Raw genomic sequence first — 22,199 nt, 5'->3', positions numbered from 1 at the left:
GCTTTTCATTCCCTGGAATTACTGTTGTTCCAGAAATAGATGTAGCACCACTGGTATGACTTTGAAGCCCCACTCCTGTTGGTTGGAGATAGGATGAAAAATAAGGAAAATCAATAAACAGATACTGTTTTCCACCAGTGTTGTGACAGGAGAAGTGAAAGCTTTGAAATTTGCCTTTCTTTTGAAGGAAATGTCGGTGATATTGCCTGGGTATATTGGTGCACCTTGTTTAGTTTACTCTTCCCTGTCCATAGACAAGTTCAGAAGTGACAAAAGTCATGAACACAAATGTCCTACTTTTAGGAGACCTGCTCCAGCCCCCAGTGTACAGATGCCAGGGAAGCAGTGGTGCCTTGGGAGCTGACTCACGTTGAAGGCAGTATAGCAGAGAGAAAATTCCATTTGTTGTAAGAAATATTTGCACTGATTTATATTGTCCTTTGTTCATGGACTCAGAAGTGTCAGGAAGACCATAAAAGGTGCCTAGTCTGTCCTCCTGCCCCAAGGAAGGGGCAAGTATGTGAAGGGAAGTATGTAAATCCTTCCAATCTTTATGGAACATGCCACAGCTATTATGGGAAATCTCCTCAGTACATAACTATCTCTGTGATTAAAATAATACCTCTGACACTTTCTCTACATTTTTTGTCTACACTTTTAATGCATTATTTTCTATTTAATCCACACCAAACATAAAAAATTATAGATTTCCATTATCTTTACAGCCATCTTTACCCTGTTTGAAAACAAATATCTTTATTCATTGCAGTCATGGTTCTGCTAGGAAGTTTCTTGGCTGTCTTAGGATTCTGGTTGCTTTCCATTGAACTTTTCCCTTAGGGGTGGTTCTAAACACAGGGCACAAAACTAGGGACCACAACAAGAATTAAAGGTGAAGTTTTGTTTAATAGGTCCCCATATAATTACTTTTATCACCTAGACAGGTATAGATGCAGTTAGAGCACAAAATGCATGTTTTGTAATGAACAGAGTTCTACGAGTGTAGGATGTATTAATTTTGCAGTTCTGCTCCCCTCCTCATCTCTCCCACTTTCCATCTTCAACATTCATGAACAAAACTGAACTGAAGTGTACAGTGGATTGGCTGGGCAAGCAGAGTGGCTTCACCTCACTACTTTAAGCTTTTGTAATGTTATGATATCATAGGATGATGAACAACTCTAAAGAAAACAGTTCATCAATCCATTGTCACAAGGGCTGCTGTGTCACTGCACCATAAAGGAAATAAAAATACTGTACATATCTGTCCCTATTTTAGTTGGTCAGGTCATCTGGGAACATTTCATTTTCATCTGGAGAGTTTGTACACCTCCTAGCACTATGGATCCTCATCTCTGCTGATGACTACAAGGACTGTTTTCATAAAAACCAAGCATTTAATCACACTAGTTACATGCACAGCTTCAAAACATCTGATTGAGCAAAGATATACTGAATAATTTAAGTGGAGTCTGAGCTACCATTTTAAGGCAGGAAGCCCCTGTTTTCAATGGTCTTTGTTCAGGTTTCACTGGCTCGTTTGCCCAGTGACATGGAGAAGAGGTGTAGGTTCTTTTGGGACCACTTTTTGAGAGAAATGACAGCATTCATGCTACTTGGGGGTACTGGGTATGACAGAAATCAGCTTGACTCATTGAAACAGACATTTAAAAGCAGAACCTCTAGTGATATAAATCAGCAAGACTTCACTTCAGTGGAGCTCTACTAATTTGCCTCTGTTGGTAATGTGGGTTTGAGACTTCACGGAGAGAAAAAGAAACTAAGGAAGCAAAACAAAGGTTCTAAAATATTAGGAAATAAAACAGCTTGAGAATGCTATGTTTTTCTCACCATGCAAAAAAAGAAGGCTGTAGGTTACAGTTTCAATTTAATATGTTCACACATGCAGGATGTGTCATGAAGAATTTAAATGCCTGTTGTGAGAAAAATTCCCAATATTTCTTTTTATCTTATTTCTATTATGACTATTCCCCAGTCTGTTTCAGCCAAAAATTCAGCGAGGTCAGACCTTGGTAATGATTTTTAGAATATTAGTGCTGAAAAGGTGTTCAGCCATACAGACAGAAAAAATGAAACAAAAAAAAAGAAGGAAGATCTAGAGTATGTTGGAGGTCAGACAGAAATTCAGAATAACTTAGATGTTGTCCAGGTATTAAAGAGATTCTCTGCCTCATCTTTTGGTATGAATGATAGTGAACAGGGAATAATTGGAGGACATCTGAGGAAGGATGAGGAAGGTTTAACAGAAACCATCACAATTAAGGCAGATTCAAACTACTACTATTCACTCTGTTGATGTCAGGAATCCTGCAGTAATCCCCAGCCCAAAATCTTGCTCAATTGACACATGAATGGGCAAGCCCAGAAGCAAAGTTTTTCTGTGTGCAATGATACAAATATATCCAAAGTGGCCAAGAGAAAATGTAACATGAAGCGAAGCCAAGGCTTCATGGTCAAGCAAGCTGAGCAATCAAGGAGGAAGAGAGGTGGCATTAAACATGACAGTTTTTGCAAAAGTAACTTTTTTGTTAAAAGAAGCAATTTTATACTCAGGGAACAAGTCATGATCTATCTAGATTTGCACAAAGTAGCTCATAAAGTGCTCAGTTGAGAATTACTGTCTAAAATTTAAAAAATGGAGAGAAATTCAAGATGATTAATCTGAATAAAAAGCCTATGCAAATGTTAAAATGGAAGTCTCTCATGTAGGAAAGGGATTATTGGAATTTTCAAAGAAGATTTTTGGACACATTTTGTTGTAAATACTTGTTAGTGACTTTGAGCCAATAAACAGGTTTACCTAAATAATAAAGGCAGTTTGAGGTATTGACAACAATTAAGGAGCTCGTACAAGAACTGGTTTATTTATAATCAGAATAATGAAATTTTAACACAACATATCCACATAAAGACTATTTTGTGGAGCTCATCATTTTTCAGCAGCAGAGAAACAGAGCTCCAGGTGTGTTGTTGGAGTAAAACAGCTGTGAGCGTCCAGCAAGAGAGAATCACAAGAAGTCTGAGACAAGCCCAAGATGCACTGCAGATATATTTTCTTTAGAGTCACTGAAGCATATATATATACCATACAAGGTGCTGCCAAGGTGCTTTTTACATGATGCATATTCTGATCACCCATTTTCAAATCAGATTTAAGGTAATTTAGAACAGATCCTGAGGAGGAATACTGAAATGACAGGAAAGGAGTACAATCTTCTGAGAGTAGTTGGAGAATCGCATCTTGTTTTCCTTCTCAGATAAAACATCTCTTCATAAATGTATGGCAATGTAAAAACAGGGTGGGAGTAATAGGCTTTAAACACAAAATAGGTACAAGATCAAAGACAGAACTGGTCATACAAAATTCAACACAGTTAAAATCACCCCCTGATTTAAATCAGTTTAGTAGAGTTCAGAAAAATGGTAAAAACAAATCTAACTGGTTCAAGATGGATCCCAGCAGCCTTATGGATGTCCTGGTGTTCTGGTGCAGTGTAAAAATTCTGGGTGTTGAACTCAGTGATCTGCTCTACGAATTAAAAACACTATTTATTTTGTTTACTGACTTAGGACCATTTGTACCGAATTTTTGCTGTTTGTAGTTAGTCCCAAACATCTGAGTTTTCATTTGTAATTTAATGTTGCTGTGGAGGATTTCTTCTTTCACCCTAAGAAACATTGGAAGTTGGTCCCAGACAGGGAGGGAATTCTGGGAAAGTGCAATGCTACTCTTGGTGGTGCTGAAGGATTTGTTATGACTTACTTGTGCTTGGTAAATCTAAACTGGTTGACAAATGCTTTTCCTCATGTCCAGCATGAAAACCCTCCACAGCTTAGTGGAACCTTTCCATTCTTTCTAATCTGTGTGATGTTCCTCTTCCCAACAGAAAATGTTCTTTATTTCAGTGGTTCCAACAAGTTAAATAGTATGGAAAGGATAAAGGCTATTATCCTTGGCAGCTTCTGCTTTCTTCTCTGAGTGTAAAATCTTTTATATATGAACTATCTTCAGCTGGTCTGAGCAGAGTGGAGGTGTTTTATGGCCCATGGTGTGGAGGTATGGCTGGAGCACATGCTTTCTGAGCAAAATTTCTATTACAGTGGCAACCATGGAGACTTGGACTCAATTTTCTATGTATCTCTATAAAAACTTCAGGCAAGAGTTTTACAGAAAGATGATTCTTCTTTCATAAACATCTATCAGATACATTCAATAAAATCAAATGCAAGTGGACACTTCTTCCAGCTCTTTTAAAGTTCCTATAGATTAAATTTTAGTCTTTCTTCAGGCATTGCCTGAGTGGTACTTTAAAGCCAATAAAAGAAATCTCTAAAAATTGATCAGCATCTAATTAAAGATTGATCCTATCAAATTATGTCATCTGTAATTTTTATTAAATCAAATCTTTAACTCTTGTACTCTGTAGGAAGAGAAAGGAAAAAAGACCACAGTGGTTTCTATCAATAAAACTTGACTACAACAGTGAGCACAAAAGAATGTTAAAGTAATACACATGGATTGAAAACATGTGGCAGTTTACATACGTGCCAGAAGTCCAGAAAACTTTAGTTGTGAATGAGCTCTCATTTACAGCTTTCCTCAACAAAGAAATAAAAGTAGCTTCCACAATAATAAACAACTGTAAAAAGACAGAATAAACGTGTGGCAGTACCTTCCTGCTACTCTTTCTTTTCTGGTGCCTTTGGTAGCAACAAGCCAACATGTGACTCCAAAGTCACTGAACACAGTGGGAAGGTTTGGTGGCACTGAGACAGACTCTGGGTCCAGTCCCTCCCTCTAGAATGAAACAGCTTTTCCCAAGAAAACAAAAGATAATAAATAAAATTTAAAATTCACTTCCAGGGTACTTCTTTTCCACATGTACATTGGGCAGATGTGGAAGGATGAAAATTAATCTCAAGATCTTAGAGGAAGGAAACTTCATTAGATGTCTGAAAGATCTGAAATCACACGATTGCTTATCCCTCAAAAAGAGATCACAAAGAAAGTAAAACATAAACACAATGTGAACTGAATAGAATGATAGACTATCAGCATGACTTTTTCATTAAAAACATGTTTAGGTTCAATAATCAATACTATAGACACTGATTATATAAAAAACCCAAATAACTGGATCACTGTACTAAGCTTTATGTATGTCAATGACTAAGAATATTCTGCCATTGTCTTGAGCTTGTTTGACTCATTAATAAAACATGGAAAGATAAAAAATTAGGGAATCACAGTATCCTTCATTCACTCTGCTGACTTGAAACAAACCAAAGGTTGTTGTGCTGTCTAAAAGCCAATAACCATATTCTAAAGAGGGAAAAAAGCACAGTAAAATTTCCTGGGGTTTCCATTTACAGCATCCATGTTTTCATTCAAGCCAGCAAATGACTTTGTTATCAAAGAATATCAAAGAATGTTAATTTGCAATCTAGAATAAGTGAGGGGCAGGGGTAATATTAGGAAAAAAAAACAAAAAAAAAAACCAAACTGATTTTTTTTTTAATATCTGCCCCAAAATGTACTTTTAAATGTTTAACACTTCTCAAAAAGATCAATCTTGGTAGTTGTTTGGTGTATCACACTTGCTTCCTTCAAACACTTGGAAAAAATATCAGGTTTCTATCAATATTATTAGGCATTGCCCAAAAGTGCTTCCAGGTAGAGTTGCCACACCAAGTATGTCTGTAAAAATTAAAATCTTCAAACCTGTCACAGGATTTTAAGTAAATACACTGCATATAGAAATGTAGCCTATTGAATTACACAGACTAAACTTTTTATTAAAAGCAAACATTGTTATTTTTAGGCGAATTAAATAATTTAGTCATACTGTATTGATATTGTTTAAAAAAAATGTAAATAAATCACATCTGATATTTTTATAATCACATCTGATATTTTTATAATTAAAGATAATTACTGATCTTAATTTAAAATATTTAATTTTTAAAAAATCACACAGCTTCAATCCCTGCTCAGTTTAGATCAAGAATCACTTGAAATGAATAAACACACTAGCAAGTAATTTATAGATGACTTACCATTAAGGACATTCTTGCACCGACCTTTACTTTGGTCTATCTGCTTGAAATAGGTCCCATAAGACTTTAAGGACAAGATTTGTCCTTAAAGTGGCCAATTCAGAGCTGTTTAGAACATATTTTTAAATAAATTAAGTAAGATATTTTAGATAGGAGGCTTCATAGACAGCAGTGGGAGGATGATGCAACCTCTAAACTTCCACGGGCTAAATCAATGGCAGGGATCTGGCTAGGAGCAGCAATTTTGCCTTAGTAAAAATGTCACCTTGTGATTACAGAGCTGTTTCAGAAAACCACAGACTTTTAAAATAGTTGTGAGTTGCTAAGGCTTTTTGGGGGCAAAAAAGAAAATCCAGGAAAAAAAAAACAAATATGGAGAAGAGGAAGAAATGGAAGAAGGAGAAGAAAAAAAGGGGATAAAAAATTACCTTTCTAAGGGACACAGCTATCTGAGAAAATAAACTGCTTGGGATGGAAGCTATATTTCTACAGATGCTCCTGTCTTTATTTTCACCATTTCTAGTATCTATACACTCATTTGACTCCCTAGGCTGAAAGCTAAGTCAATCTGCTGAAGAACACACAGGCTCTAGTCCTGTCCTGTGCTCCTATTTATTTACTGGAAGCAGATCCCCATCAAAAGACATAATAGAGCATTACAGTGCTGCAGCCCAGAGAGGCCCCTGACCTGGGGCAGAGCATCCTCCTTGAGGAGGATTGATCTGAACCCACAGCTTCCACATCAGAGAGGAGACGTCTCTTTACTGCACAGCCTTCCAGGGAAAGGCAGAGTAGAACTTCCTCAACGGTCTGAAGGAAAATTGGCCATGTTTCAGGGAACAAAGAGCTTTTACTGTGAGGAGGTAAAAAATCCAACCCTACCAGTAAAAAAAAAAAAAGTAATTGCAGCTTGGTTTAGTTTTTTTGTTTTAATTGGTGTTAGGCATTTGCTGTGCTTTTTTCTCCCTACTAATTTCCTGTCAGGATTGGCAGCCAATGACTCACTTGCATTCACAGATGAGTATCACCAAAACATCAGTCTACAGCTCCTCTTCTCAATACTTTGATTTAATCACACAAAGCAACCCCCACACTGACCCCATGAGTGCAGCTTTATTCAAAGCACTAGGCAAAAGCAAGGCCAGGTATCTTCCCTTCATGTCTGCACATACTGCCATAATAGAAGCTCTGAAATCAGATTTTCTAAGTACCCTGTGACTCCCAGTTCCAGTTCACAGTGTCTCCCAGAGTTCAAGGCAAACAAATAGTGAGTAGCCCTGCAAAAGAACTATATCATCTCCCCAGAAATTAAAGGAACATGATGAGCAGGGCAGTGTTGGAGAGTTCATGTCTGGAGAGCCAAACAGGCAAGCCCATATCTTCTCATGCCCAGGGAGAGAGCCTCTGTGGTCCGTTTTCTGATCAGTGATGTTGAATCTATTCCTGTGAGCTACTGAGTATGCAGGATTCAATAGACAGACACAAATTAGAGAAAGCGGTTATGGGTCCTTAGGTTACACTTTTAATCTCAAGATTGCACACATAACCTTGTGGCTCCAACATATTAAATGTTGGAATGAAACTGTGCAATCCATGTTTACGTAGCAAGGACCATGTAGACATGTATTGCATATGTTACTGAGAAATTGAGGAGGGCTTTTCCTGCAGCTGGTTTCCTGCCTACCAAGTTGTGGTGAATGGTTGAAGTCCTTAATGTTTGTCATCAGAAATTACCGTGCAAACACCAGCCTGACTGACAACATCTCTAATGGGCAAATCAAAAGTAAATGAGAAAAGGGAAGACAAGTGACCCAATGAAGAACCAACAATTTGTCATTTGGAATGTTTTATTAGGCAGTTTGACAAATTTCCTGCTGGTTAACTGATTAAATTTACATTTCTCTATTTTTAATCTTTAATTTATTTCATACTCAAATATGATTGTTAGCCATTAATCAATAAGGTTTGAAGTGCTCATGATTAATGGCCAATGCTTTCAGTATAAATAAGAGATTCTGTGATGCTGGGATTTATCGGGCTCTAGAGATTGCAGGATTGCTCTGAGCGCTCCTTCCTTAGTTACAATAAAGCAGAACTGGGAGAATTGATGAGATTCTGTGCCAGTGCTGTGCTAAAATGAAATGGGAGCAGCTACTTAGGATCTGCACGAGTTAATGATAAAAAAGAAACCAAAGAGTTAACAAGACTATGCTTTGCATACAGGTAATGCTGGAGAAATTAACGCGTCTCCGTGCTATAGATAAGTAGGAATTCACAGCATCCATAGGGTAGGAAGAGCCCGGGCAGATTAATGGCACGAGCAGGCAGGGCTGTGCCGGGTGTGTGAGGATGCCGGCAGAGCCGAGCGGCGGCTGAAGGGTTAACGGGACCCGGCGGGGCAGGGGCCGGGGGAGGCGCCCGCAGCCTCAGGCGGGGCGGCGGCAGCGCAAGGGTTAACCAGACGCCTCCGTGTGCCGAGATGCTAATTGTCAAGATAGTGTATTACTTGAGGAAAGTAATTTGATTACTCGAAACTCCCACTGAGGAGGCAAGCTCGTGTCCTTCCATCTGCCGGGCTCTGTGAAAGATGATGAATTGAGCTCCAAATTCACGTGTGATGAAGTCACTGTCAATCCCCGCCAGCCCAGCCCGCTGCCATGCCCACCGCACACAGGGTAGCACGGCAATTCAACTTTCCCTGGGAAACCCAGGAGGCTCAGTAACCTGTTACTTGCTGCTGCTTGCTTTTTGCTTTTTTTTTTTTTTTTTCCTTCTTCTTCTTTTTTCCCCTCCCCATTTTCTGCCTCGGCGCTACAACTGAGTCATTCTGGTGGCCAGGGCTCGTGGGTACCGCGGGCTCCCACTGCGCTCGCCTCTGCTCCCCACATCAGCTGCCACTGCTATTTTCGGCTAATGCAGATGTGGGGCTCGCCCGCCGCCGCTTTGTAGCCACTTGTCGAGAAGCATTCGGAAAGCCTTAACTATGCATAAATCTGCAGAGTGAATGTTTTCTTTCATTCACTTGCTCCTATTATTTGATTTCTTGTAGGCCTCTGCGGCAGAAATGGAGAAAATAAGGTAAGTGAGACAGTTTATTTACATCTCATTATAGAGAAGAAATGTTCTGTTGCACAATGCACAATACAGGCTCTTGGAAAATATTTTGTTTAATGCGATCAGAGTAGAACACTGGATTGCATGATGATGCAAGGCAAGCTGTGCTTTAGAGACAAAAGGAAAGGAATGTGGTTGTTCTAGTAAATCTGTTTTGCAGGGATGTCAATTCAGAAAACGTGTTTTACACACAAACGTGTTTTATTGCCAGATGCAGAGCATATTTGATTATATAAATGTTGTAGCCACTTTTCCATTTACTGCAAGAGCCTGCCATTCCATTTAATGAGGAAAGCGGATCAATAATTCATGAAAAAGCTGAAGAAAATATAGGCTTGACTTCAAAGCATCTAATTAATGTGGTTTGTTTCACTATAGCACTGTAACATTGGTGTTCGATTTTTGTTTTATATTGTATACTAGCCAGATAAATCTCGTCTCCTCTGTGTTTAAAATGTTGTCATACTGTACCAGTTTCTCAGCACATCTCTCTGCTTTAAGCAAAAGGAGATGGGTTTTATACATAAGTTTTCCATCCCATGTCCTAGTGCAAGTCTGCTTTGGGGGATATTGCTTTTGTGTATGTTGTTGAGAAAGAAAAAGAAAGAAGAAAGCATTCTAGCCCTTTTAAATAAATGAATTAAAAATTAGTAAAACCTAACACATTATCAAAGTGATAGGTAAAAGATGAACTTTTTACTACCCTTTAAATTATTCCCTTTAAATACTTTATGGAACTTCTTTTTCATAATCAAATACACTTGCCATGAACTTACTTGGTTTTATTGGACAAGCCTAAATTCCTTCTCTGAACCTGATAACTCTGTTCAGTGACAACTCTTGTCCAAGAACAACTTTTTAGATTCCTTCAGTTTGGAATGGCTATCCTGAGTTATTAGAAATGCAGAAAAGTTCTGAAATTCCAGAAATAACTGGGGAAGAAATGGCAAATGCAAAACAATAGGAATTTGATCAAGTGTTTAATGAATTCTGGGCTGGAAACAGAATCCTGTTTTTCTTTTGAGGCAAAGGAGGTTAGATCTCTTACAGTGAACTTGAAGACACATGTCCAAAAGTTACTAAGAATATATTTTTAAAGCACTTATACACTTTTGTAGAGGCTCATGATAACAGAAGTATTGTAACTTTTGTGCTGAAAGAAAAACACTGTGCAATGTGTTATGGATTTTCGTGTATTTAAGCACTATAGTGTTAAAGCTGTGAGTTTTTCCTGAGTAATGCCTGATAAAGTGCCTCGGTGTATGGACTGGTGTCTAATAAAAATTCCAAACAATCACCTATAGTGTGTGCACACTTCTGTCATGAATCACTCTTAGAAGATGTAAGTGAATATATATTTACATGTTTGCTTGATAAGCATGTGTGCACAAATGCATTCTAATACTTGTGATACTTTCCTGAGCACACCTTGGCCTCTGCTTTCAGTCTTGCCTCTTTTGCAATAATGAGCTGCAGATCCCAGGAGAATGTAGTGAAAATAAAGAAAGAATTTTCTGTGATGAGGATAAACATTCATAAAGTTCCATTTTCCAAACACCACAATGTTGCGGCTGTCAGGTTTTCCGGTCTTTACCTCAGTACTCGCTGAGTATTACACAGATGGAAAAGCTGACCCTGCCCCACTGAAATGAAGTAGGAGCTTCACTATTAACTCCGCACAGAGAAGCGTCAGGCTCTCTCAGGAGTTTTTTAAAGAAATTTTCTGTTAAAAATTCATGTGTGCAAAAGTTGATTCTGGCAGAGGTTGGTCCCCATCACCCCAGCAGGTGCATATTAGAGTCCCAGTGCTCCCTGTGCTCCCAAGGAGAGCAGCAAGCCAGGCTGGGGGAGCTCCAGCAGGACCCAGTGCAGAAGCTGCACTGCTCCGTTTCCAGGCTCCCTGTCACCAGTCATTCTCTTGGATGCAAACTGACAGAATCCTTGGCAGTTTAAGGAAACTATCTGGAGTCATTATCTTAAATAGCTGGTAAACTCTGGTTAAGTTATAGCTGATAAGCCTGGAGAGAATTAGATTTTTTCTAAACTTATCGAAGTGTGGTACCCAGGTAAAAAACAAACTACCCTGTTTTTTAACCACAGTGGCTTCAGAGAGGTCATGAAGAGGGATGACCTGAAGCTAGGAGAAGAAAGAAAGAAAGAAAGAAAGAAAGAAATGAGAGGAAAATGTCAGGCTGGGAGGAAAGAGGTATTTTTTGTTATATGCAGAAACCAGTGTAACATGGAAAAGCCATTCCCACATGATAACTTCATTGTGTTCTGCCCTGTCTCCTGTGCCCAGCTCCTTCCCCACTCTTTTTTTTGCTACCAGCTGAGGATATGCCATTCCACATCACCTGGGATGGTGTTGGCCCAAGGAGTAGAGAGTGACCCCACACCAGCTGTGGAGCTGGGGTGCACAGAGGGTTCAAGGCTCCTGCAACAGGGGCAGGAGAAAGGGGCTCTGTAATGAGCAAGAAGGAAACAAATATTGTTAGAGAAACAGGACAACAGGAGCAAGGTGCATAACCACAGGACGGTGAAGCCAGGTTGAAAACACTCAGGGTTAGAGTAATAGAGGTTTTCAATCCACAGTGCTCTTTAAGAGAAGAAAATTTTTTAAATAAGGATAGGTGACAGTTCTTGGGAGCTCACAGGGCCAAACATTTTATGAAGGCAGCTCAGTAAGTCTTTGGGTGAGCTTTGTACATTCCCCAGCCCAAGAGAATGGGATCCATCTAGGACATCCCCGAGGACCAGGGCAGCCAGACCCATTCAGAAAGAAGGGTGAATCCAGGAGCCTGAAAAATTGATCCACTGATGGCTCATGCTTTGTTCAGCCATAAAATTCATTGAGTCAGACAGCACAAGCAATAGTGCAAACTAATACAAGTCTTATTCCTTCACTGAGAATCTGTCCAGAACAATGTGATTCGTCTCACGTAACACAGCAATAATTCCCTTGCAGACCAAGGAGCTGCTGTGACCTGCAATGTCACATGCTGTCCTTTTCAGCAGGGGCTTGCTGTGACGGAGGTGTGTGTGGAAGGAGCAGTAGGAAGCAGAAGTGGGAGGTTGTCAGTATTTAACCTGACACAGGGACACCTTCCTCTAGAAGTAGAAACAGGCAGTTTTGTGCTAAAACTTTGACTGAAAAGAATCAGTTTTTGCCATGAAGTCTTCTCACTGTAAATGATTCTTAGCAGTACAGTGTTTATTACATCTCAAGGTACCAATACATTAGGCAGAAGTAAGGCTAACTACTAATCACAAACCTCTTGAGGATCTGCACTTATGTAGGTTGGCTGTGTATGGTTATAGAGTCACTTTAAGCATTAATTACTTCTGACTCCAACCTTTTAAATACAGTTTTTTGGATCTGGTTCTTTTTCATGTCTATAAACAAGGACTGAAAATCTTAGTTAATAAAGTGAATTTCAAATATACCTATACTATCTTACTTTGACTCAGCAGTGTGCTATCTTTGGTGCATATATGCAAGAGAAACAGAAGCCTTCCAAGCCTAAGCCCTTCTAGATCTGTGGTGGCTGGCACATGAAATTGCTGATACACTGGAAACTACTCCTTCAAGTCGGATCAAACCCATATAATGGTTAGATGTGCAAATGAACGAGCAGTTCCACTGCAACCTCAATACAGACTCCTGGCAACTTTTTCTTTGCTTCCATTCCATCCTGCTTGAAATACAGGTTATAATATTCAAACTTTCTAGTGATTCGATGTAAGGTTTGGCAAAACAGAACTCTAGAAATACTTTATACACAAATATTGACCAGCTTCTCAGGTTCCTTACACTGAAGAGTATCTCACTCCACAGGAAATGTCACTTAAAGAGACAGATATTGTTCAATAAGCCTTTTCTTTTTTATTTAATACGCTCCTAAAATTTCAGTGACAATTCAGAAGCTCTATAAATCAATCTTCTTAGTTCTAAGCTTTCAAGATGCACAACAGGCTGAACTGTATATCTGAAAGTACACAAAACAGGATACATCACCACCATCACCAACTGCCAGGCTCACAGTGGCTCTAAGGAGGCTGAGCTTCCACTTTACAATATAATCATGGCATTCCTCAACTGGGGATTACTTTATTTTGGTAGCTTCAGTAGGGGCACTTTACTAATTACCCAGGGATCTCTGATAAAAGTGACCTGTGCCTCAAGGAACCTGTGAGGTAACATCTTCATTTCACTGTAGTCTTTGTTTCAGAACATATGAAAGCAAAGTGGTTTGTTTTGCACACACAGCTGGTAGTAAGTCAGCAGCTTGATCCAAGTCTCTTGAATTTTTAGACTTGGACTTTTCTCAAGCATGTTTGAGTTCATCTGTGGTAAGGAAGGAATATGGGTTTCTTCAAAAGGAACATCAGAGGCACATGCAGTTCTAGGGAAAAGCCTCTGTCATGGTTTACTGGAAATGTAAATACCTTCCTAAATGCCCACCTGATCATGCTGCCTTCCTTGCACTTGGTATAAATATAGCCCTCTTCATATGCTAATGAACACACTGCAATTTCCTGCCATCCCCACCTTGTCCTTATTCCTCTCTCAGCCTGTATCTACATTAATTTTACCATATACTTGAACACAAGGGGAGGATATTTTTTCCCTGAAAGTTAACCAACAAACATGATTTACTTTACCCTAGGTCTGGTCTTCATATCCACAGCTGATATGCTGGGAGCCACTGCCTTGTACAGAAGCAAAATGCCACAGGACAGCAGCAGGGCTGTGCAAGAAGCAGCTCCACCATCTGCTCATCAGTGTCTTCAGGCTCTAGTTGATGCTGGGAGGTGAAACCCCAGCTGTGGACACAGCCAAAGAGATGGAGCAGGGCAAGCTCAGAAGAAATAGAGCATAGGGAAAATGCTAGCATGAAGGGGCCATGAGTTTGGGGTCATTAGAGGTGATGGTAAAATGCTATCAAGCTGGGTGAATTTTGGGTGCATTTTGAAAGATGGAGAAGAAAAGAAAGCTGCCTAGCATATATTCAAACAGGTAAAACAGGTTTTAATTTTTCCTCTGTTTTGCAAGCTGTTTTTATCTGCCAGGCAGTCCCAGCAGCAGTGATAGCCCTGCAGTGCTATTTTCAGCACATCTGGTTTGTTCATGCTGCCATCCAAGGTGTGACTGTAGCTAAAGCACATGTCTCTCTCTTCCCCTGAGCCTACACTCAGCTTTGAGTTTGGTGGTTGTCAAACATAGCAATGGAGCAATGGACACACACAGATATCTTCACAGCCCCCAGGGGAACGATATCCCTGGAACCAGGCTTGGTTGAGGCACAGAGCCATGCTTATCTACCTATTCCAGTACTTCTGAGAACTTTGTTAGTGCTGTCAGAGGCACAGTATGCTTGTGCAGCTTATCACACCTAATTTCCACCATTACTATTCCCTGTGCTAGTCAGTCAGAGCAGTGTTACTTCAGCTGAGGAAGGAGTTGCTGCTGTGCTGTCCCACAATCCTGTGCCCTGAGCTTCTGTCTGCTCCTTGGCAGAATTATCTAAAAGGCAGTGGTGTCAGTATGCAGGGAACTGTCCCCATCAGCTGATGTAAAAGTGTTGTACTATAGCATCCTTTAGTTCTAGATAAACACTGAGCAAAGCAAAAGCGTCCACCAAACAAGAAACATGACAGGAACAGAGAGCAGAACAGATTCAAGTTGAGTGAAACCAGGTAGAGCTGTGTAAAGTGGCCTGCAGGGACAAGTGGGAGATGAGCAAACATCTGAAGAGACCAAGGAAGTAGGTAGGAGTAGATGAGCCATGCCATCAGCCAGGAGCTGCAGTGAGTCATGGGGAAGAGGCTGGACCCCAGTGATGCCTAGCTTACAAATAATGTTCTGCCTACCCTTTTCTTGCAAGGCAAAATGCATCACTGAACAATGCCATGAACTTTTCAGAAAAGAAAAATAAATAAAAGGAGGCATTTTGGACAAATATTTAAGAAAAAAAAAAAGAAATTTTCATTTTGTATAGTGCTTGTGATTGGTTCAGAACTTTGTATCATAAGGAGCAGAACTTACAGAACATTTTCTTTTCTTGTTGTGTTCTCCCCCTTCAAGCTCCAAGACACAAATATCCTTGATCCCAAGAAATTCAAAGGTGGGAAAATTGGATGCATCCCCTTTATTGCTATTAGGCTCCGGTTTATGTAAGCATTTTGACTGAAGCTGCTGGGGGGAATGTGCTGAACATGAAACCAGCAACTTGCAAAGCAAACAGTGGCAGCCACTGCAGCAGTAACAAAACAATCTTACAAGCCAAAGAACATAAGAGGTTTCATGCTATGAACCCCAGATGGTTCAAGGACAGTACAGTTTGTGAACCACACTTGAGTGTGCTCTGTGGTAAAATCAAGTAGATTTTGAATGCTTGCTGCTGCTACAGCTCACAGACTGATGAAAGAAAGGAGATAACTTGTCTGCAACACTTTATTACAGGCTTTTTGCAATTTCCAGCTCTGCTGCTGCTGGCATGGCTTAGGCAATTTAGTTTACCAATCAATTCTTGATTTACACACAAGTGACTTTAGAATGCATTCAAATAAAAACTGTATCACCACATTTGATGCAGTGGACTTTAAAAATCAAAAGCATCTGAAGTATATCAAAACTATTAAGCTTTTCACATTAAGAAATTGAAAAGACTGAATTGCCTTTATGTTTTAGTGATGACCTAAAGCCAGCTTAGCATGAAGTACAATGTGCTGAAAAATAGACAGTAGATAGTGAGGTGTAACCATGCCTTTTGGAATTCATGAATGTGAGGATTGTATAATATCCAGAGCCCTCCAGCAGAACAGCGGGATCATAAGTGCCTGTAGTTCTTGAAGGATTTCTCTCATGTGTGTGACTGTCCTACTGCTCCTGTGAACTGCTCACCAGTTGTTATTCAACTCTTCCAGGAGAAACAAGATCCACCTCACTGAACAGTGCAGAGTCACTGCTTGTTTCTTGGTTTGCAGTAATGTTTGTACTGGGATAAAGGTGAAGGCCTCCTTGTCACATGCAGCTCTCTCATTCCTTAAAACATACCTTTCTTCATATATGCATTTTTTAAGCTCGGAGAATCATTGAAAAATCAAATTGTCATCCTGAACTTGCCCAGCTGCCACCATGTCAGCAAAATCAAAACTGAGAAGTTGTGTTAAAGTGAACATGTGCACACAGCTCATGCAGCAGACTTGCATCTAAGAGGGCAAGCAGTATTTGAGCAGCATGTTGTTGGCAAAAAAAAAATGACTAACTTACATGACATACTAGGACACCATGACTACACAAATGCCATTTCAGCTGTTCAGAGCAAAATACAAATTTTTACCACCTTGCCTTGATTTTTCTGGTTTGCAAAAGGAGGAGAAAGAGGAGGAGGATGTTGTAGAAGAAAAGAGGAGCTTCAAACTTTTTTGGAAACCACTGACCTCTTCAGGGAGTCACTTCTGTTCTACAAAGACCCTCATGTTCGCAAGAAACTCTCATGACTCAGAAGCTCCAAATTGCTGCCTTCTGTTCAAGACCAATTTCATATCCATGTCAGAGTAAAGGGCCTTAATTCCTAAGCTTCCATACAAATCAGGTCAAGCAAATGAGCTCAATTTATGTTTCTGTTAGCTGTAACTGCCATTTAGACAAAAGGGTCAGTTTAAGAAACTGTTCTCTTTTTAAGGCATTCCAAGAATTATGCTGGAATTCCAAGAAATGGATGGCTATTTATTCTTTTCCCTTGACATCGTTCATTCTTGCAGCAGGATTTGAAGAGAGAAGCAATCAACACTCCTCTTTTCTGTGCTTTCTAGTTTAAAAAGTGTTAAATCTTTCTGCTGCTATTTAACTCAGGGATGCTGGCTTAACCAAGGTATTGCACAAATTAATACAGTATTCAGCACTTCACCTGTACAGAGCAGTCTACAGATAAAAAAATAAATTGCCTATATATCTGCATAATTGGTCTTACTGCTAAGAAGTTCTACAGATGTAGGTGTTTGAAATTACATTTAAGTAGCACTAAATGTGTGGCACGTGACTTTTCATATGCATATCTGAATTTGTAACTGCTGGGTCATTTGCCCTTTGAGATGTGATTTCCTCTTTTTATGAAGCCTATCTCTGTCCTGTAACAAGGAAGAAGTATTTCCAAGGAGTTAATCAGAAACAGTCCAGACCAAGGTGTACCAAGTACATTCCAAGATTTAAAGCAGTGAGTGGCTGAAAAATAAGTATATTGCAGCTCTGCCCAATATTGTTATCAACTCAGTGTTAAACTAGTAACAAGGTACATTCATGGACAGAAACTCATCCTTAATGATGAAGCAAGTGCTGTTTTCTGTACGGAAATTGGATTTTTGAGGCTACATTCAAGCTATAGCACTGAAACAGTTCTGTTTGAATTCAGAATAAATTCTATGTTTATTTTTGACTCTCAGCTTATGAATAAAAATGATGGGGTTTTTTTGTATTTGCATTCAGATTTAGATTGATAACAGACCGAGAAATAAAGAAGGCAAGATTGAGTCAAATACTCTGAAGACTGGGTAAAATTGAGAAAAACAGCAAACTAGCCCAAAGCAATGCAAGTAGAGTGATGAAAGACAGAGCAGAAATAATATTTAAGTAATTAGTTGGAAAGCAACTCAACACACAGAAAAATTTGATTGTCCCAGTCACAAAACTGACCAGGAAGTTTTTACACAAGCCCAAATGGTCCTCTGTCCTACTCCTTTCCAGTGCTGAATTCACAGATAGACTGTTGCTAAAAGGGGTGCATGACTGGCCTGGGTTATTTTTGTCCAAATCTGCACAGCAGCTGGCCCTAAAATCCCACTTTCCCATCTCCTTGCAACCCTGCAAACACAGTGCTGGGCAGAGCCATGTGGGGAAGGAAGCACCTGCAGTCTCAAGCCACATCAGCAGCATGACCCAGACAAGTCTTCAAGACAAGAACCTCTCCCACTTCAGTTCTGAGCCTTCACAAGCCTTTTGTAAAATAAATACATTTCCTGGCATATCCCTGTCCTTGCTGTACCAATGTCACCAAGTGTGATGGCCATGAGGGACAGGTTTCCAGGCAGATTTTCAGCCCACACTTCAAAATGTATAATAGCCCAGTTAATGCCCCTCTTTTCTCTGGAGCCCCTAGATATCTGACAAGCTTGCAGAGGTCCCCAGGTAAATAGGGCTGATGAAAGTAATGTGAATGATGGAATTTTCTGTTTTCTCACTTGTGGAAGGCAAAGCAGTATCTATGCTCTGCAGCTGGAGCTACTGCAGCCCCCTTGCTAAAATTACATTCCTAGCAGTGGAGTCTTCCAAAGCATATTTTCATGGTTTTCTGGTCTTGTTTTATTTTTTCAGGAGATGCTGCTGACAGTATCTTTGTATTTTCTTTACATCAAATGTTCTTTGTTAAACTCTTTCACTCCAGAAGGGACCAAGAGCAGGAAGCCTCCAAGAGATACACGATGGATTGCAGTTCCATGTGAAAGAAGGACCAAGAGTCTTGGCTTTTCCATGAAGAAGGTTAATTAGGCCTTTGTATAACTCAAGGGGTAGCTCTGGCAACAGACCATATGAGCAGGAGAGGGAAGAAATGAGTCATAGATAAAGGAGACTGACGTGAGTTTCTTTGGGCCAGATTTAGCTGACCTATACTGTTCAGTAACAAAGCAACTTCCCTCCCTCGCCGCCCCACTTCCCTCCTTCTCAATCTACAAGAGAAATCACAACCTAGAGGTCATGATTTTTTTTTTTCTGAAAAATTAAAAATACATTAAATTATAGCACTAAACAGATACTCTGCTAACAAATGTCAGTTCAGAGGACTAAAGCTGTCTTGTCTACTGCATATGATGCAAAACATTCTAGATGATGGTAACTTCTGAAAACAAGAACATTTTTTTTTCCACCTTGACAAAGCTGCTGATGCAGAGTTTTACAGAAACCGTAGACTTCAACTTGCTTTCCTATAACTGTGTTATGCTTTTTAAATTGACAAAGCCTCAGCAGATTCACTTACTAGAACTGACGGGCTTCACATGCTGTGAGCTTCTGGAGGGTTTTCTTTACAAACTAGAACTGAATATCATCTAAATGGAAAAGAAAAAATCTCCAAGGGAGATGTCCCATTGATTCCAGCACATAGTGACTTGGAGCTGTTTGAAAAAACCAGTATTTATCTAGACAGTTTGGCTCAATATAATTTGCTTTTAAGAACATTTTCATCTAAAAACATTCTTTTTTAATGCAGTGATAACCCTCCCATGGTCTAGTGTGGAAAATGTTTTTTAATAACCTAAGAAGGTGAAGCAAATAAGTGTCATTTTACTTGGACTCAATGAACATGAAAAGTTTGAGTTACAGTTTTGATAATAAAATTTTAATGAATGCTTTTCAGTAACACAGTGTGGACTGGACTTCTCTACTGTGGCTTTGCAGTTACTTTGCAATCTCATCTCCATCCCCCAAAGAGAGCTCCAAATCCTAAAACAGTAAAAACAAATTCTACTAGGATTTTCATCTCAAGGTTCCTATAGAATTGAACTACTAATTATCATGGCAGGCAGAGCAGATGGTTCTGATCAAATTGCCAGCCTGGATTTGTAGACCATCCCATCTCCTTATTCATCATCTCTATAGTCACAATATTGGGAAGCATCTTAAGATATAAATAGGCATAGATGTGGTTGCATGCTGAATTCTAAGTAACTGAATGAATCCATTACTGCATCCTTGGAGGACTTCAATCTTTTCCCAGAACTGCAACTCCTTTTTGAGTGTTATCTACCTCATTATGCATAGATTAGTTACATTACATATTGGTTTGCACAGACCACACAGAAGCTGAAGAGTTCACTACAGTTTTGCAGCGTGATTCCAATGTAATTGGAGAGAGACTCAAGAAAACAACATACTCTTTTTTCTAAAAGGCTATGCTATTTATATTTTTTTATATTCATCTAAACAATAAATCACTCACATGATACTCCTGTCATTCACATCCAGAGTGTTTCCAGCTACAAGTCTGCATTCATGCACCCATAGTTGGCACACAGCTGCAGCATGGTTTTATGGCACAAATTGTTTCCTTACACTTTTGTTGTGAGCCACTGAATTGGAGACTTGTTAACTACAACTTTCACAATGACAGAAGGCATTGTTATTATCAGCAGAAACAGTAAAATCAACAGAACTATTATCCCCTTACTAGTGGCAGCTCGTTTTTAGAAAGCTCTTAGCTGCATTTTCTATTCTTACCCTGGCTACTTTCTTCAGCACTAGAAATTAGGGCATTGGCTTGCAGAGTCATTGCCAAATTTAAGGGCAATTATGCAATGAAAAGAGGAAGTATGAGAGGTCAGAGATTGTACCTCTGCTTGAAATGCAGGTGGTGAAGGTGCTGCCATGACTGAGTTGAAAATATGGACTTAGGTCCGAAGATTTGAAGCTTCTGATGGTCTTACTCTGCAGACACAGGTTGCAGCCACAATCATTAGGATGTTCTCTGAAGCACTGTCAAAGTTCAAAGGATTTCCCTTTTTTTTTTTTTTTTTTCATTTTTTGAGCACTAAGTCCCAAATTACCATCTCCTCACAGAACACTCACCACTCTTTCCAGAGTAATGAAGAGTTGGAGTTAGAAGCTGGCAATCTTTCATGGGCAATGTGTCAGACTGTATTTTTTTGTTCCTAATTTAGTTTAAACATGTTGGTAGACAACATTGAGAAGCTGGGAGCCACTGCCTCTCACAGATGCTTCTATCAAGATGCTGTGGATCCCGAATCCCAGCCCTGTGCTGACCCTGTCAGACTGGCAGAAATCCCCTGATGTCTGCAGACCACTAGGAACCCTTCAGAAGGAAAATTTTATAAATGTGCAGAATACTGCTTCTATTTTATTTTTTTTCTCCTGACTCACTCATTCTGCATTGCTTGACATTTTAACATATTGCCATATTAACCACCAAAAGTCTGATCTATGAGCATGACTTCAAACGTGTATTTACAAGAGTAGAGATGCAGCAGCATATGGACCACCAGCTGGTGAGAAGTAAGAATGGTACTTTGTGGAGCTTGAGTCACTAAGTAAATTTAAAAAAACCCAAAACATCTCTGCAGTCAAAAATTTAGAGACAAAAGCTTGGCTTCTTCAAACTGGAGTACTTTGAAAAGACAACTGCAACAAGGCCACTACTGAGAAAGCACAAAATCTGGAGGCATTAAATAAACTAGAAGTTATGTTGTTTATTATAAGAGGTATATGCAAACAAGATGCTTCCTGCTAAAGCAGTAAGAAATAGTACCACACCACAGAGGGAGTGATGTGAGACAGAAAAAAAGAGTGATGACAGTCTGTTCCTCTGGAACAGGAGGAATAAAAATCACTTTGAGACTGAGGGTGACACTGGGGGAAGTGTCTTTTTTATTGAGGTCATAACCACCTACACTCAACTGCAGAAGCCTCCAGCCTTTCTCCCCACCTCTCCTCCCTAGTCTTGTGTGTTTTTCTCATGTCTTTCCCACCCATTTGCCTTCTGGAGGGATTCTCCTCCTGTTCCATCAACAGCTTCACCCTTTCCCTCCCCAAATGTTGAGTTAGGTCTGCAGAACATTAGCCTTTGGTATTTTCCACCCCAGCAGTTTTTAAAAGATTAAAGTCACCACAGCTTGAGTGCTTCCAGGAAGTAGTGTGCTCCTTCTCATCCTTGTTGTGCCCCTCAGACTATTATTTTTCACCATATTACTGCAGAAACAGCAGAAAACTCCATGTCTAAGGACATGCAACTTACAAAGATTATTTTTCATCTAACTTCAGAGACCGAAGTTTACTATTCTGCTTTAATGCCAGTCTATTTCACTATCCTTTTCACTTTTTGTATTTCCCTTGAAGCCCAGGTGAGGAGAAACCCAGGTTTCATGGGACAGTTCTACAGCCTCTGCAGTGCTGCCAGCCACTGGTCCCACTCACCTGTGCTCCCTTGCCTGCCCAGGAG

At 39.7% G+C, this 22,199-nt stretch overlaps 1 protein-coding gene across 3 annotated transcripts in view; it reads left to right on the top strand.

The window, feature by feature from the left end:
• The window catches only part of BEGAIN (brain enriched guanylate kinase associated), a 156,576-nt gene that overhangs the window by 35,791 nt on the left and 98,586 nt on the right, over nt 1-22,199 (top strand). For 2 of the 3 annotated variants that reach the window (XM_088057850.1, XM_088057849.1), the window contains one exon: nt 9,128-9,156. In XM_088057850.1, the coding sequence (XP_087913976.1) occupies nt 9,128-9,156 (29 nt within the window). Of the gene's footprint in view, nt 1-8,924; nt 9,157-22,199 lie in introns of those variants that run through there. The other variant, XM_088057851.1, reaches the window with a different exon arrangement.

The sequence above is a fragment of the Pseudopodoces humilis genome, chromosome 7 (assembly GCF_049639895.1).
Source record: "Pseudopodoces humilis isolate 2021_Gansu_Grassland_sample_001 chromosome 7, ASM4963989v1, whole genome shotgun sequence".
NCBI classification, from domain to species: domain Eukaryota; kingdom Metazoa; phylum Chordata; class Aves; order Passeriformes; family Paridae; genus Pseudopodoces; species Pseudopodoces humilis.
This window is presented reverse-complemented; position numbering and strand designations above follow the sequence as displayed.